This window comes from Pteropus alecto, unplaced genomic scaffold (assembly GCF_000325575.1).
Source record: "Pteropus alecto unplaced genomic scaffold, ASM32557v1 scaffold79, whole genome shotgun sequence".
In the NCBI taxonomy this organism is placed as follows: domain Eukaryota; kingdom Metazoa; phylum Chordata; class Mammalia; order Chiroptera; family Pteropodidae; genus Pteropus; species Pteropus alecto.
The window spans coordinates 18,157,519-18,175,104 of NW_006494612.1; the positions used below are offsets into that span (position 1 = coordinate 18,157,519).

At 33.4% G+C, this 17,586-nt stretch overlaps 1 protein-coding gene across 1 annotated transcript in view; it reads right to left on the reverse strand.

Annotated features, from left to right (window-relative positions):
* THEMIS (thymocyte selection associated) overlaps window positions 1–17,586 on the reverse strand; it is a 164,215-nt gene that overhangs the window by 110,113 nt on the left and 36,516 nt on the right. Inside the window, exon 2 of the mRNA XM_006926155.1 lies at window positions 14,069–14,227. Within this exon, the coding sequence (XP_006926217.1) occupies window positions 14,069–14,227 (159 nt within the window). The remainder of the gene's footprint in view (window positions 1–14,068; window positions 14,228–17,586) is intronic.

The following is a 17,586-nucleotide window of genomic DNA, read 5'->3' on the forward strand; positions in this document are numbered from 1 at the left end:
AATATTTTTTACATAAAAATTTTCCTATCAGGTAATTTCTAAAAGAAATTTAGAAACTGACATTTTAGTCAAATAAAAAAATAAATACAATCATAAAATGGATAAACATAAAAGATTTAGTCATTTCGATGGTAGATGAAATATAGAATGAATAACCATTGAATGTAATGTGTTTTTATTAATTAAGTACATAGTTTCTCAAATAAAACAATGTGGAAATTTATTATGAAAAATGTTAATGCATTAGATATTTTGGTACAGAGGCACAAAGGAGCAGGTTTCATAAATTTTAGTCATTTAACCTGAATCAATTTCTTGAAAAATAATAATTATATTATTAATCTAATTTTTGCCATTTTTTACTCTAAATACTTCCCTGTGTTTTTCATATTTATAATTGAAATGATTTAGAAAAGAGTCTTACTGTTAAGGGAAATGAATTTGTTGGTAGATAATTGTCCATGATATTTCTGCATGATTCAGAGGCAACAGATTTGTTTTCTGACCAGAATAGAAATGATAAAGAGTATCTCCCTCCTGAGAAACATTCAGGAATAGTAAAATCTACTCCCTCTCCCCAAAGATTTTCATATATTCCAGAGTAATAAAGACAATGTTCTCCTTCAGAGCAAAGATTGGCAGGTTTGCTAGCAGTCCCTTCTACATTTGGGATTTCCTAAACTTAGTGTTCTTCCTGGCCCTACTCTATATCAGACTCTGGGATGTGGAGTCCAAGGGGAAACACTAAGGCATAAACTCATGCTGCCTGCTGTGCCATTAGAAATAAATTGCTATACTCATGTGGGCTCATTGTTTCATTACTGATTGTTTCATTACTGACCATTTTCATTTCTGAAAGTATGACAAGTCAGCTTGACAGCTATGTGGCTACTTAGGGATACCTTGGCCACCTGACAGATAAAATCCATTTAACCATTTCTCTGGTAGAAATTAACTTAAGTAGGAAGCGCTGCCTGAAGCTTTTCTTTAAAACATGATTTAAATTCATTAAATATATGAAATAATTTTTATATTTTGTGAATTTTTAAAGTTATCTAAAAATTCCCATTTTATGTTATTTTAAGAGTGGCATTAGTTTAGATCTCTTTAAATATTACAATGCTTACTGTATATAACAAAAAAATGAGAAAAGGGTGCCAAATTTCTACAGGATCTATAGATCTTTATTATAACAATGGTTTTGGCTTACAAAGGACCATCTCACTCTTTTTCTATATTTAAGCAAGAAGTGCACAGACTCCAGAACAATGCTGTTTATATCTATATTGGTGCTCTCCATTGCAGTACCACAACTGGAGGCACTGTATTGAGCATTTAAAATATGGCTACTTGAAATTTGCATAGCTGGAAATGAGATGTGCTATAAGTGGAAAACACATGCCACATTTTAAAGACTTAGCATGAGAACAATGCAAAATATCTAAATAAATTATGTATTGATTAGTTGTTAAAAGGATATTTTAGATATATCTTTTATATAAAATATATTATTAAAATTAACTTCACATCTTTTTTCTTTTAACTTGTTTTTTTCTATCTGTGCCTGTTGGCCTCTAAGATTGTCCCAAGTGATTCCACTTCCTAGTAGTCACACTCTTGTTCAGTCTCCTCCCAGATTGCACCAGCATTTGTTTGTATGATCAAAACAATACAGTTATGTATTGTTTAATGATAGGGGATACATTCTGAGAAATGAATCATTAGATGATTTCATCATTGTGGGGAAAATCACAGAGTGCACTTATACAAACCCAAATGGTATAGCCGATTACAAACATAGGCTATATGGCATAGTCTATTGCTACAAGGCTACAAACCCATATGGCATATTACTGTACTGAATACTGTAGGTAATTGCAATACAATGGTTAGTATTTGTGTGTCTAAACATGTCTTAAATATAGAAAAGATACAGTAAAAATATGGTATAAAAGATAAAAAATGGTACTCCTCTATAGGGCATTTGAGTGGAGCTTGCAGGATTAGAATGGAGCTTGCAGGATTAGAAGTTCTTCTGGGTAATTGAGTAAGTGGTGAGTAAAGGTGAAGGCCTAGGATATTACTGTACACTGCTGTAGATGTTATAAACACTGTACACTTAGGCTACACTAAATTTATTTAAAAAATTTTTCTTCAGTAATAAATTAACTTTATCTCACTATAACCTTTACTTTATAAAATTTTAACATTTTTAATTCTTAGACTTTTTTTGTAATAGCTTAAAACACAAACACGTTGTATTGCCATATAAAAATTTTTCTTTATATCCTTTTTCCATATTATTTAAAAATTATTTTTTTACTTTTTAAACTTTTTTGTTAAAAACTAAGACACAAACACACACATAAACCTAGGCCTTCACAAGGTCAGGATCATCAATATCACTACCTTCTACCTCCACATCTTGATCCATTGAAAGGTCTTCAAGAGCAATAACATTCGTGAAGCTGTTGTCTTCTATGATAACAATGCCTTCTTCTGGAATATCTCCTGCCTGAGGTGTCACTCTTTTCAGAAATATGTTGTTGGTGATTTGCTTGCTGGTTTTTTGTTTTTGTTTTATTGTTTCTTTTTGTCAATGATGCTTATAAGCAGATAATTCACCATGAACATTCCTCTCTATGAAAACCTTTAGGTATTGGGGTTCATGTTTTCAAACTTTTTCAGGTTTGTCAAGTTCTGCAAAAGCTTCTGTTAAACCTTTTATTATGAATTTGTTTGGAGATTCTTCTTGTTCTTCTGCATTTTACTTTTCTCTTGCTTCTTTTTCAGCTGTGTGTTTTTATTCCAGGTCTAAACTCATTAGTCAATTTCTTAGGAACCATCTCTAGGAGCTCCTCAACGTTATCCTCATTCACACTCCGGTTAAAGTTGTTTGCCATCTCAATCACAGCCTTGCTGATTTTTGCAACCTCATCATCCTTGGCAAATCCTTTGAAGTCATGGACGAATCTCTTGAATGTCTTCTTCCAGATGACATACATACACTTCTTGGTGACATCACCCCAAGCTCAAGCAAGATTCTTGATGCGGTCATAGATGTTGCCATTCTTTAGAATTTCATCATTGTTTTCTACAGTTGCAGCAATACCTTGGGCAAAATTTCTCCTTAGGTATATAACTCCATGATTCATTGGTTAAATCAAAGAGGTAGTATTTGGATGGAGAAAAATCACTTTAATATTGGGATGAATAACACCAAAAGAAGGAGGATTTCCAGGAGCATTATCAGCAATAAGCAAAATTTTGAAAGTTATGTTTTCTCAAAACAGTAGTTCTCCATAAGCTGGCATGGCAATTCAAGAATGTATCTTGGATGAGGAACTGGGTCATACACTACTTCTTATTGCACCTGTGGTACACAGGCAGTGTGTGATTTTAATATGCTTAAAGGCCCTGGGTTCTCATTGTGTCAGATCACAAAAGGTTTCAATTCGTAGACTGCAACATTGTCCCCAAGCAAGACTACTATCCTGTCTTTAAAAATCTTGAAACCTGGTATTAATTTTGCCTTCTTCTAGTTGAAAGTTGTTTCAGGTATCTATTTTCAGAATAAAAAGTTTTTATCCATATTTAATATTTGCTCTGACAAGTAATTCTTCCCACAATCAGTTTATCTAGAGTTTCTAAAAATTCTTCAGTTGCCTTCACATCAGAACTTAGAGACTCACCATTCACTTTCACATTATGTAATGAATAATGATTCTTGAATCACTTAAACCACTTAGAGCTAGCACTAAATTATCATAGTTGTCAGATCTAGCCTTTCCTTTCAACATCACAAACAAATTTTTTGTTTTGGCCATAATTGTCATGTTGCTGAGAGGGACATACTTCTGTGTCTGGTCTTCATTCCAGGCCATTAGAAGTTTTCATTTTCTGAAGCTGCATCTATAAATTGTATGTGCTATATTTGTATATAACTGTCAGTACAGTAGGTTTGTTTGTACCAGCATCACCATATTACTTCTCAGCCTTTTGGCTAAGATCAAGTGCAAGATCACAACAAACACATTGCTCGACAACACTAAACGATGGGAAATTTTTAGTTCCACTATAATCTTATGGGACCACCTTCACATATGCAGTCCATCGTTGACCAGAAAGTCATTATGTGATGCATGGCTATATAGCAGAAGAAATGGTATGTCACTTCTGAGATTAGGTTATGAAAGACTATGGTTTCCATCTTGGGCTTGCTCAGATCACTTACATGGAGGAACCTTATGGAGTGGACTATGTGTCAAATAACTGAAGCCTCTGGAACAGCTATGTAAATCAGCTTAGACAAATAAACACGAATGTACAGTCTTACATTATGTTTCTTTCAGATCATGCTAGCGTAGATACAATGTAAACATTTACTATGTAATCTTGGGCAAGTTATTTGGCTGCTCTGTGGCTCTGTTTCCTCATATAAAAAATGTAAATTCAGTTAGTAATGTGTGTGTTTAGAACAATTTTATACTTAAAACAGTGTCTGGCACATCTTCAGGATTCTCATTAGAGTATGTGGATTAGGCAGGGTAGAGTATAAGGAGTAGAGAACATCACATCTCTAAGATCTACTATCACATTTTTTTTTAAATGCCTCTTATCTCCCACAATAAAATTTCTACACAGTAATAAAGTTTACAGAGTATAATCTAAAAATTCAAACAAAAAATGTTTTCAATCCAGCCTTATAATTTTAATGTTGATTTTAGAGATGCAATCACAGACTCCTTGAATATATGGTTCAGAAACACATATATAAACTTGATTTTGGGGGAACAACAACAACAAAAAAGGCTCTTCAGCAGAAAAATGTATTAAAATACTTTCTTTCTAGATATTTCTCATTTCTAATGAGAAGACATTTATTATTTATGCATTATAACACTTTAAAGAAGGAAGAAATCTTTCCAGGAAGCAATCCAGAAATTTACAACTACACTATACCCCAAACGTTACATGATTTACCAATCTGTGGGGATAATGCAATTAACTACCAAATATGAGAATATATTTTTGTTGTGTTTGGCAAGAATGGCATGTTTTCTAGCTCATAAGAAGGTTCAGCAAAGAGAGCTGTCTTCTAAAGAACAAATTGTGCTTTGAAGCAGTATGTTAATTTTCATAAAAAAACAAAATGATTGCTTTTTATTTCTTTTAATATATTGGGCATTTTTTTTTTTGAGGTGACGAAATAGAGACATATGGAAACAACATTAATATAGGATGCAACCAATGATGTTTATTGCAAGTTTAGTCATCCAATCACATTTTGGCAAAAATGCAACTTCTAGATTGCCCTCTGAAAGTGTCCTTGCCAAATCCCTACAAAGCTTTCATTTCTTAACTGTTGTTTGAGGTTTCATTTGCTGGAGCTGCATCTATAAAGCTATGTTTACTGGTCAAGAGCTGCGGATCTTCCTTCAGTATAGCATCTTTATTTTCAAAGAAATCATTATAGTACCCTTGCCAGAGTTATGGTCATCTTCATTTGAATTACCATGAGAAATTAAACATCTGTGTTAATATACTTTAGAACAGAAGGGTGGGTGATGTCAGCAAAACGGTAGAATAAGGACCTTTGAAAATCATTCACCACAAAAGCAGTGAGAAAACCGGTAAAAAAAACAAAACAAAACAAAAAAAAAAACTTTTTCAGAATTATCTTTTTTTTGTCTTGTTCAAAATTAACCAAAAGATTGTAATAATCTGAAGAGCATTTCTTAATGAAAAATGTCTGAATATTTTGGTAAGAACAGCAAACTTTGTGACATATTACCTTCCTATATTTCCACTCCTCTCACCCTCATCAAATTCCCAATAGCCTTGAAAATGAACAGTCTGCAATCATAGCAAAGGAAGTAGCCTAGCAGTCACAGGATGGGGTAGAAATGAGCTGGAGTTCCTTTAAAGCTCATTCTCAGAAAATAGTCATTATTTAACATGTCTAGAAGATTCTACTTACAACACTGTCTTTATTTTATTTAACTTGGAGCTTACTTGGTGGGAAAAGACTTTTCCTCAGGATATTTGTCAAAAACCATGAGAGGCAATTGTTTAATTTTTGTGGTTGCCTGCAGTGGTGCATAACTGTTGGGGAAAACAATAGGCTAACTAAAAAGCTTAAAAGGAAAAGCTGACGAATGAGATGTCCATTGGAACATTGAGAAGTTCTGACTTATTCCTGGGAATCTAGAAGACTATACACATGTGTAATACTCTGCACACATGCAGGTCTGGTCTTGAGAAGGCCCTAAGCTCCCAATTCTAGCTGACTTTGAAGCCCTACATGAAGAGGAAGTAAAAATTAACAAGAATTTTCAATTGCCTCGCTGAATGTTGAAGGTATGCTTCCAAATGAACACAAAACCCCTCAACAAAGATTGGGAGACCTCTTGATTCCAGTTGTTTTAGGAAGATGTAGTCCAGACATCAGTTGCCCTCTAAAATTACTGGGCCATATAAAATTTCAGTGGCGATATATGAAAAAGAATGTAGACTTTATAGATTTAGATCAGAAAAGTCACTAAACAACTAGCAATAACAAGCCCTGAGGAAAGAAGAGAATCAGATTTCTAGAGTTGACACTTTATCTTGTTTAAAATATCCAGTTTTCAACAAAAAAAATTATGAGACAGGCAAAGGAACAAGAAATTATGGCCTGTACACAAGGTAAAAAAACACAAAAACAGTCAATAGAAATTGTCCCTGGGGAACCCCAGGCATTGAACTTCTTGAGAAAGAACTTAAATCAGCTATTTTAAATATGAACTAAAGGAAACCCTGCCTACAAAACTAAAAGGAAGTCTGAAAATGAAGTCATAACAAATAAGAAATATAAATCAAATTTGAAAAGAGGTCAATTGAGATTACCCATTCTGAGAAACAGAAAGAAAAGGTATGAAAAGAAATGAACAGAGTCTCAAATACCTATGAAACATCATCAAGCATATTAGCATGTGAATAAGGGTATCCCAAAAGAAGAGAATGTGAAAAGTGGAGAAAAAATGTTTGAAGACATGGTGGCAACAACTCCCAAAATTTCATGAAAAACATAAATCTACGCATTCAATAAACTCACTATATTCCAGGTAGAATAAACATAGATATCCATGTGTAGACATATCATGATCCAACTATCGAAAACCAAAGACAAATAGAGAATTTTGAAAAGATAAAAAAACAAAAAACAATAAACAAAACACAACTCTTCACATACAAGTGTTTCTCAATAAGATTAAAAGCTAATTTCCACTCATAAACCACAGAGGCTGGATATCACAGGGTTGACATATTTAAAATGCTGTAAGAAAAGAACTATCAACCAAAAAATCTCTACATAGAAAAAAATATTCTTTAAAAATTAAGGGAAAATTAAGACATTTCCAGATAAACAAAAACAGAGAATTTGTCACTATCAAACCTACCATACAAGCAATATTAAAGGGAGTCCTTCAAGCTGACATGAAAAGACACAAGACAGTAATTCTATTCTACATGAAGGAAAAAGAGTACCAGTAAAGGTAACTAAAAAGAAGTTTAAATGAAAAGAAATCTTTTTTTCTCCTACCTTTTTAAAAAGACAATTGCATAAAAAATAATTATAAATCTGTGTTGACAGACACACAACATATAAAGATGTAAATTTTATCATAATAATGACTCAAAGGGGGGAATAGGAAATGAAGCTATAGAGAAGGCAAATGCTATGTACTTTTGAAATTAAATTAGTTAATCCAAACTAGATCGTTATAAATTAAAATGTTATTGTAATACCCAAGCAACCACTGAAAAATAAATAACTAAATTTATATATACTTAAAAAGTATTGGACTTTTAGTTTCTGTCCTGGCATATAAGGAGTTTGGAAGTTGTCACTCCATCCGAACAAAAAGTAAAAGAGTGAACAAACTGAAAAAACAGCAAGTTTTCTTAGATCCATCAGAGAAGTGACAAAGGACAAATCTCTACCTCCAAAACTGTAGAGACAGAGAAGCAAGTACAGGGAACCACAACCCACCAGAGAAGAAACCTCTATAGAAATCAGAACCTGGATAGGAATTTCTAAACTGCAGTTGACAAACTGCTAGAGGCTCAGAGTGGGCAATTCTGAGAGTAAACCACCATTTGGGGGGAAGTCATATCTTGCCCCCAACACACACACACGATTTTATGTTTTACGTCAGGAACTTGACCAGGCTCTCACAGTGACTATCAGAGAAAAATACCCTCATGCTCCTAACAGGGGGAGGGTAGAAGAAACCATTTTTTAAGTTAAATTTATTGAGGTGACATCGGTTAATAAAATTAAATACAATTCTATAACACGTCATATGTATATTGCATTGTGTTCACCATCTAAAGTTAAATTTCCTTTTGGCACCATATATTTGACCTCCTTTACCCTTACCTATCTCTTCCTCCCCCTCTCTACCCTCTGGTAACTACTAAACTATTGTCCGTGTCTATGAGTTTTTGTTTGTTTGTCTTGTTCATTTGTTGCTTTCAGTTTTATATTCCACATATTAGTGAAATCATATGGTCTCAACTTTTTTTGTCTGACTTATTACATTTATCATAAAATCTCAAGATCCATCAATGTTATCATAAATGGCAGTGTTTTATCTTTTCTTATGGTCGAGTAATATGTCATTGTATATATGCACCACATCTTCTTTATCCAATCATCTATAGAAGGACACTTTGGTTGTTTCTATGTCTTGGCCACTGTGAATAATGCTGCAATAAACATAGGGGTAATATATCTTTACAGATAAATGTTTTCAAATTTTGGGGGTAGATACCCAGAAGAAAGATTGTTGGGTCATATGATAATTCTATTCTTAATTTTTTGAGGAATCTTTGCACTATTTTTCATAGTGGCTATACTAATTTACATTCCCCAGTAGTGTGTGAGGGTTCCTTTTATTCCACAACCTCTCCAACATTTGTTATTACTTGTCCTGTTGATGATGGCCATAACAGGTGTGAGGTGGTACCTCACTGTGGTTTTGATTTGCATTTCTATAATAGCTAGTGAAGTTGAGCATCTTTTCATATGTCTATTGGCTGTTTGTATGTCTTCTTAGGGGCAGTATTTTTTCAAGTCCTCTGCCCACTTTTTAAATAGATTGATATTGTTGTTTTTGAGTTGTATGAGTTCCTTATATATATTTTGGATATTAGTCCCTTGACAGAGGCGTTGTATGCAAAAATCTTCTCCTATTTAGTTGGTTGCTTAAAATAAACCATTTTGAAATAGACCACAGCATTCTATACCTCCTAACAAGGCCTGCCCTTAAGAGAGATTATTGGTGTTTTATCAAGATCAGCTGCCCTGAGGGGGAATAAAAATACACAACTAATGACCTCTCTAGCCTTCCACTTACAGAGGGAAAATGCCCAGCTCTACCTGGTTCTATATTCTTCCACATAGGAAAAGGGAAATACCCAACTTTAGCCCGCTCTTGCCAACCTGTTCCACCTAAGGGGTGGGGAACAGGACTGAGAGCGCTTGTGAATTTTACAGTTCAGGGGCACAGGCTCGCAAAAACATAGAGACCTAATTGTAGGACTACAGACTCACACACACCCCCTGCCACACTTTATTGCCACATTACCAACAATTGTTTCTACTACAGCTCTGTTTACCCAGTACATCATGCCTGGGTATTATGAAAAATTAAAAGGCCCACTAAAAAGCAAAAAATACAGTAGAAGAAACCGAGCAAGCATCAGAATAAGACTCTGATATGGCAAGGATGTTGAAATAGTCAAACCAGGAGTTTAAAACAATTATGATTAATATGCTAAGGGCTCTTATAGATAAAGTAGAACAGGTGGACAATGTAAGCAGAGAAATAGGAACCTAAGAAAATGCTAAAAGGAAACACTAGAGATCTAAAACACTATAAAAGAAACAAAGAATGCCTTTACTGGGCTCATTAGTAGTCTGAATGCAGTAGAAGAAATAATCTCCACAATTCAGGATGAATTAATAGAACTTTCCAAAAAAGAAAAGCAATTAGAAACAAAACAAAACAAAACAAAAACAGAACAGGATATCTAAGTACTGCTGGACAACAGCAAAAGGTATAGCAAGGTATTTCCATGCATAATGAAAATGCCAGAAGAAAAAGAAAGAGAAATAGGAACAGAAGCAGTATTTGAAGCAATAATGACTGTGGATTTTCCCAAATTACTGACAGACACCAAATCACAGATTCAGGAAGTTCAGAGAACACTAAATAGGATAAATACAAACAAACAAACAAACAAACAAACAAAAAACTGCACAGGAATATTTTATTCAAATTACAGAAAATCAAAGATAAAGGAAAAATCTTGAAAGAAGCCACAGGAATAAAAGACCTTACTTACAGAAAAACAAAGATAAGAATTACTTCCAACTACTCCTTAGAAACCATGCAAGCAAGAAGAGAGTAGAGTGTAGGATTGCAATTTGCTGCACCTACATGGAAAATGGTATGGAGGTTCCTCAAAAAATTGAAAATAGAACTACTACGTCGCCCAGCAATCTCACTTCTGGATATTTATCCAAAGAAAACCAAAACACTGATTTGAAAAGATATATGAATTCCTATGTTCATTGCAGCATTATTTACAATAGCCAAAACATGTCTATCCATAGATAAATGGATAAAGAAGATGTAGTACATACAATGGAATATTACTCATTCATGAAAAAGAATGAAATCTTGCCATTTTTGACAACATAGATGGACCTAGAGGGTGTCATGCCAAGTGAGATAAGTCAGACAAAGACAAATACCAAATATCTTCGCTTACATGTAGAATCTAAAGAACAAAATAAACAAAATGAAAACAGACTCACAGATACACAGAACAAACTAGTGGTTGCAGATGGAAGGGAGACTTGAGTGGGGTGAGTGAAAAAGGTAAAGGGATTAAGGAGTACAAATTAGTAGTTACGAAATAGTCACAGGGATGTGAATTACAGCATAGCAAATATAGTTGACAATATCGTAATAATTATGTATAGTGCCAGGTGGGTACTACAGTAATCAGAGGATCACTTCATAAATTATATGTGTCTAACCACTACGCTGTATACCTGAAGCCAATATAAAATAATATTAAATGTCAACTCTAATTAAAAAAAGGAATGGTAGTACATATATACAATAGAATATTACATGACCATAAAATAGAATAAAATCTTACCATTTGTGACAATGTGGATGATCTTAGAGGGTATTTTGCTAAGTAAAAAAAGTCAGACAGAGAAGATAGATACCATATGATCTCACTTACATGTGGAGTCTAAAAAACAAAATAAACAAACAAAGAAAACAGCAACAGACCCATAGATACAGAGAACAAACGTTGTTTGCCAGATGCAGGGGGTTCAGGGACTGGGTGAAAAAGGTGAAGGGATTAAGAAGTACAAATCGGTAGTTACACAATAGTCATGGGTAATATAGTCAATAACACTGTAATAACTTTGTATAGTGCCTGGTGGATACTAAACTAATTGGGGAGATCATCTCCTAAATTATATAAATGTCTACTATGCTGCATACCTGAAACCAATATAATATTAAATGTCAACTATAATTGAAAAATAAAATCATGTATATTTGTGTATATATATACATATATGTATATATGACTTTTTGAGTTTAAAATCTAACTGGGAGTTGAAATTGAAAGTTTTGAGTGGAGTATAAACATCAAATATCAAAACATCTTTGTCAAAATTTATAAAAAATATTAGTGGCCTTGATTTTTATCTCTCTCCCTAGTGCTGATGTAGAAGGATTACTCCTATATTTGGGATCTCCTTCATCATAATCTAGTTTGTTTTTTTTAAAGAAAGTATTCCCTGATCATTATCAATCTCTTTAGTCCTCCATTTTAACCCCGATCCTTACTATAAAACTAATATTGTAAGTATATTTTTCAAATTGTTGCTCATTTGGTGCAAGATCATTATGTCAGTTGAAAGCTCAAAAGGATATTCTAAATAACAACTACCCAAGTTAAACTGTTAGTCAAAGCTAAGTGTTTTAATTACTGTAATAAGAAACATCCCATTCTACGAGAAGATTCTAGTCAGTTTAACTTACTAAATATTTGTTATATATATATATCTTCTCCTAAACACTTTGGGGATATAGCAATAAATGAAATTCAGAATCAGTCCTCAGCAAACTTGTGATCTATTAAGCACATGATGCTCATAAGACAAGCACACAAATAACTTTAATTACATGCAAAATGTATTAAATACAATGATTAAGGCGGGAAAGACTATAGTGATTCAAAAGGAGAGTTAATACATCTAGTTAGAGTCCTTAGGAAAAACTCCTTCTAAAGCAATGATTCTCAACCTTGGCTGCTCATTAGTATTACCCTGGGAGCTTTGAGAAACCTTGATGATCAGACTTTATCCTACACCAAATAAATCAGAATATCTCAGGCAAATGGCCTGAGCACCAAGATTTTTTAAAGTTCCCTAGGTGATTCCAATGTGTAGCCAAATTTGAGAACCATTGCTATAAAGGATAAGGTGAGGAAGAAATAATTAGGATAAAACAATGAGTAAGATTTCAATTGAAATGAGGCAGAATATTGGAGCACTCGGAAGTATCATCTCCTTATATAGTTAATTTATTTTTATTCTCCAAACCTCAGTTCAAGTATAACATTCTCTAAAAGGCTTTGCCTGACTCAACCAATGATAATAACAATATTAATAATGGTAATAAAAGTTGATACCTTTTTTTTATAGCTCTTGCTATATGGTAAGTGCCATTTTAAGCACTTTAAATACATTTCAATATTTAATCTTCCCAACACTAGAAGACAGAGAGCATTATTATTCCCATTTTACATGAAAGCAGGGTAAAGAACTTGGCAAGGTTACATAACTTAGAGTGGCAGAGCTGGGATTCAAATATAATAACTTAGAAATCCATGTTCTAAAACATGACCAACTGGAATTAGATGTTCCTTGTCAAGACTCTCATAGAAACCATGCATAATTCATTCATACCATGAATCATATTATATTGAAAATGTTTATTAGATTTTTCTCTTCTATTAATCGTTCATTTTTTTATTGATTCATCTATTCAACAAACAATTATTGAGCACATTCTCTGTGCTAGAAAATGTGCTTGCTACTAGAAATATAAAGTCCCCTATGTTATGCTGTATCTGTGAGGGAGTTTTAATTTAAAGCAGAGGTTAGCAAACTACAATTCACAGGCCAAATTCTGCTGGCCACCTGTTTTCAGAAATACATTTTTATTGAACCATAGTCATGCTCATTGGTTTATTATCTAGAGCTTCTTTTATGTTACAACATAAGAGTGGAATAGTTGTGATGAAGACCATCTAGTCTAAAATTTACTATCTAGTCCTTTAGAGAAAAAGTTTGCCAACCCCCAGTGTAGAGAATGAGGCAAATAAGGAAATCATCATTGATTAAAACAAAGTGCATGCTATGGTGCCCAAGATATTTTGGAAACATAAAAGAAATATCTAGGTTAAGTTAGAGGATACACTCAAGTTTTCCAAAGACATGATATTTGAACTAATTTTGTAAGGCTGAGCAGAATTAACTAGACAAGAAAAAAAAAAAAAAAGCAGCCAGACATCAATAAGACAGGGAAGTTAGTTGTGATTCAGAGAGCTAGAATAATGGCAATAAGAATAAAGTGGGTTGACATATTTAATATATATTAATTCATTCTACGTAATTTATAAAAATATATCTTTGATTTCTTCATCTTCACTATCTAGCATAGCTGGTTCTGCATATAGTTGGAACTCACTAAATATTGTTAATAGAAAATATTCAGTCCTAAGTAAAAAATGTTTGTTAAAAAGGGGAGAAAATATTTGCCTTTTATTAGTCTTTAAAATCATATACGAATTCTGATTTTTGATCCGTTACCCTAGAGAGAAAAAAATCTACCATTTTTTCATTGTTTTCAATTGTATAGATGTATATTTCTATTAGCAATGCAGTTTTACAAATGATAAACGGTTGCATATACTGTACCTGGAAAATTCATCGGCAGTTCAAATGGTTGTGGAGACTCACAACCTTCAATGTGCTCACAAATTTCAGCTATGATTTTCTTAATTTTGAGACCAGTAATTTTAATCACTTCTCCTGTTGACAAACAGCATTCATTTCCAAACATTTCATAGATAGAACCTGAAATAAAGAAGATTAAAAAGTTTCTTAAAATAATAATTAAATAATGAAGAATGAAGTGGAGTCAAAACCCTCATGTAAAATGTTTTTATTCAGTTCCTCTCTCAGCTACCTGCTAAGCAGGAATTAACCAAGCTTTGCAAAATGTACAGCATGTGCCAGAAAAAATGTTAGACTTTCTCTTCATCCACTGGGCAAAGTATGAATAATCTTATTTTTGTTGTTATTGTAAATTGAATTTATGGTTTCCTCTGTACCTTTAGCTCATCTTTCCAAAGTCGAACTACAAAGACGTCTTTCCTTACAAGGATTTATGATCTATTTTTTGCAGGGTCACAGAATTAGGCTCACATGAGTCAAGAATGATCTAAGTAAGTACTGCAAACAATGTTGTAATATAATCCAAGGTCTAAAGACAGAGGGTCTGCACACCAGAGCTCTATATCAAGAGCATCATATCTACTTCTTAGACCTGGTTCTCTGCATCTTTGTGAATATAAGACTTTTGTCCATTTTATCTCTTGATTCTGGGCAAGCTGAAAACTCTCTCAGTATCTTTATGGCAATAGGGGGCAGACCAGCCCAGATAAACTGAAAAGCTTCATTTTAGTTCAGGATTTCAGTCTCCTTCCTTTTTATCATAGATACAAAGCTAAGCTTTTCACTCATTTATTTTCCTTTTATACCTCCTGATGGAAGAAGAGCAATTAGTGAAATGACCAGAAGATGAACAACAGAAAAGAGAAGAGGCAAAAATTCTCGATAATCCACCCTTAGTTATAAGTGAGCAACCAAAAACTACATCTCTGGGATATTATCACTTGACAAATAAACAGTAAAGTAAAGGCTATATAAACAAACATTACAGAATTGTGGAGTTTGAAACATATCAAATTTGACTTACTTCTAATATGATTTATAACCTCTTTATCACACTAAAATGTGAATAATATAAGCATAAGAATTTAGGTTTGTTTTCTGAAATTTTTTTTCTATTGAACCCCCTCCTTATAGAATCTTGCCTGATACATAGCAGGCAACTAAAACATTTTTATAGAATTAATGGTTATCATAAAAGTTATTAAGCTTGACATTCAATCTGCTTTAAGCAACTCTACAATTGTATCAGGGTCTAAAAAGAGAGCAGAGCGAACACTCAAATTAGAATAATTTGAGGAGGTTTTGACAAATGGGCAATTTGCACAGAGGCACAGACAGTCCTAGGCAACACAAGAAAATAAATACCCTAATCTCTTTCTCTCTCCACTTGACTCTCTGGCAGGGCACCCCACTGGCCAAATTCAACCAGAAGCCAGACGGCAAGGGAGGTGCTGATTTCACATTCTCAAATAGAGAGTGGAAATGAACACCAAACTTACTGTTCATTACTTAATGAGGACCATTTTTACATACATACTAGTGTAACTGTTCCTCAAATTTAAAAATATATTTCTATAACTTCTTTTTTTTCTGATGTTCTTCCCTTAACTACATACGTATTTTTACTTTTCATTAGCTCCAAAACACAGCATTGTCAGTCATTACAAATCCTTTGAGAGCAAGTCGGGATATTAAAAAAATAATAAATCCATAGTGACAGTTTTCTCCAATGAACTCAGAATAGTTAATTTCTATGATCTTCATTTGGCAATTAATTGCATACTAACATTTTACATCTTTAGTAGTATCTCATCTTGTACTTAACTTTTTTATGACTTTAGTTTTTATTACTCCCAATGCAATTTTAAGCTTCATGAAAGAAAATATTGTATTATATTACTTCATAACTATAACACATCAACTTCCTTTCCTTATTCATTCAACAATCTTTAATTAAAACCTACTGTGTGTCTGGCATAGTGATTGGCAGTGGACACCGAAGATAAAATGAATAATCTTTTCCTCCCCAGAAGAACTGACTGGAAGGGAAAAGACAAGTAAGCAGGTATTGCAACAGATTATGAGAAAGTTATAATTTAGAAAATATAGGGCATTGTGGGAGATATTGGAGGCATTCAATTAAGAAATTACATGGGGAAGAGATTAGGGAAGGATCCCTGGAAGAGAAGACAGCTGAGCTGAGTTTTAAAGGAAGCATCACTAAATCTTAGGACAGGCAGAGGCATTATATTTTAAAAGGCACTAAGATATGAAAAAGCCTCATACATTCTGGAAATTTCAAGTAGTTTGTTATGTTTCAAATGTAAAGAAAGGGAAGTGGTAAGAAAGGAGATTAGAGAAGTAGAGGGAGCATAGATTTTCAGCATCTTTATAAAATTACCAACAAATGAAAAGGCCAATAAAAATCTGAAGCAACTACAAAGTCAGAGAATCTACATTTTCAATCTGGGAACTAATACCAATTTAATGAGAGGTCATATGTATCTAGGTGCTTGCTATCCAAAGTGTCATCTATGGCATCACCTGGGAGCTTGTTAGAATCCTGGCCAGACCACAAACCTGCTGAATCAGAACCTGTATTTTTAACAAGACCCCCAGATGATTCGTAAGTGCAATAATATTAGGAAAGCACTGGTCCAGGCAACAAATGTATAACTGAAATAGTCTCTGTTGTGAGATTGTTGCAAAACCAGAGAGAAGAACATGCCATACGGAGAAAACATTCCATTTCATTGAGGAGGATGGTGAAAGTGGGGACAAGGAAAGAGAAATATTTTAAGTACAAAAATGACATGGTAAGATTCTTCTTTGTCACATGAAACAGAACATAACTTAACCTATTCCATTTTAGCTGGTCTGCTGGGCTTAATTTCAATGCAATGGGTGTCTAATTGTAGATGTAACATAAACCAAACTGACTGACTTGGAATGCCATTTTTTCCAAAGGTTCCATTGGAATTCAAAATTAAAAGATGAATTTATGTGAGATTACACATCAATTCACAGGGAATAGAAGCCAGAGAATTCTACGAGGAGAAAATTCTATGTTTTAGTCACCATACAAAATGCTTTTGACTCTTCCGGTCTCTTTCCGAGTATCTTTCTCTTTTTGAAAAAAGAAAATCACTCCTTTCGGTCATGTAAAAAAAAATAACCTTAAGCAAATACTATTCTTTAACATTTATCTTTAATTCTTTGTGACCTAATTTTCTCTAACCAAGAAAGCTATTAATTCACTTTCAATAGAGTGGTCAGCAATGCCCAAGACTAGAAAGGTATTTCCATGATAGGTGACAAGAACATACAGCAAATCCTAAATCCCTTAAACGTAAAAGTTTCTTGTACTTTGTCATCAATATAATGTCTCAAAATATACTTTTTCCTCAGTGAAAATATAAAATGGCTAATATTAAAAATAGTCAACTTTCATAATCTTAAAACTAGCACATATAATGTAT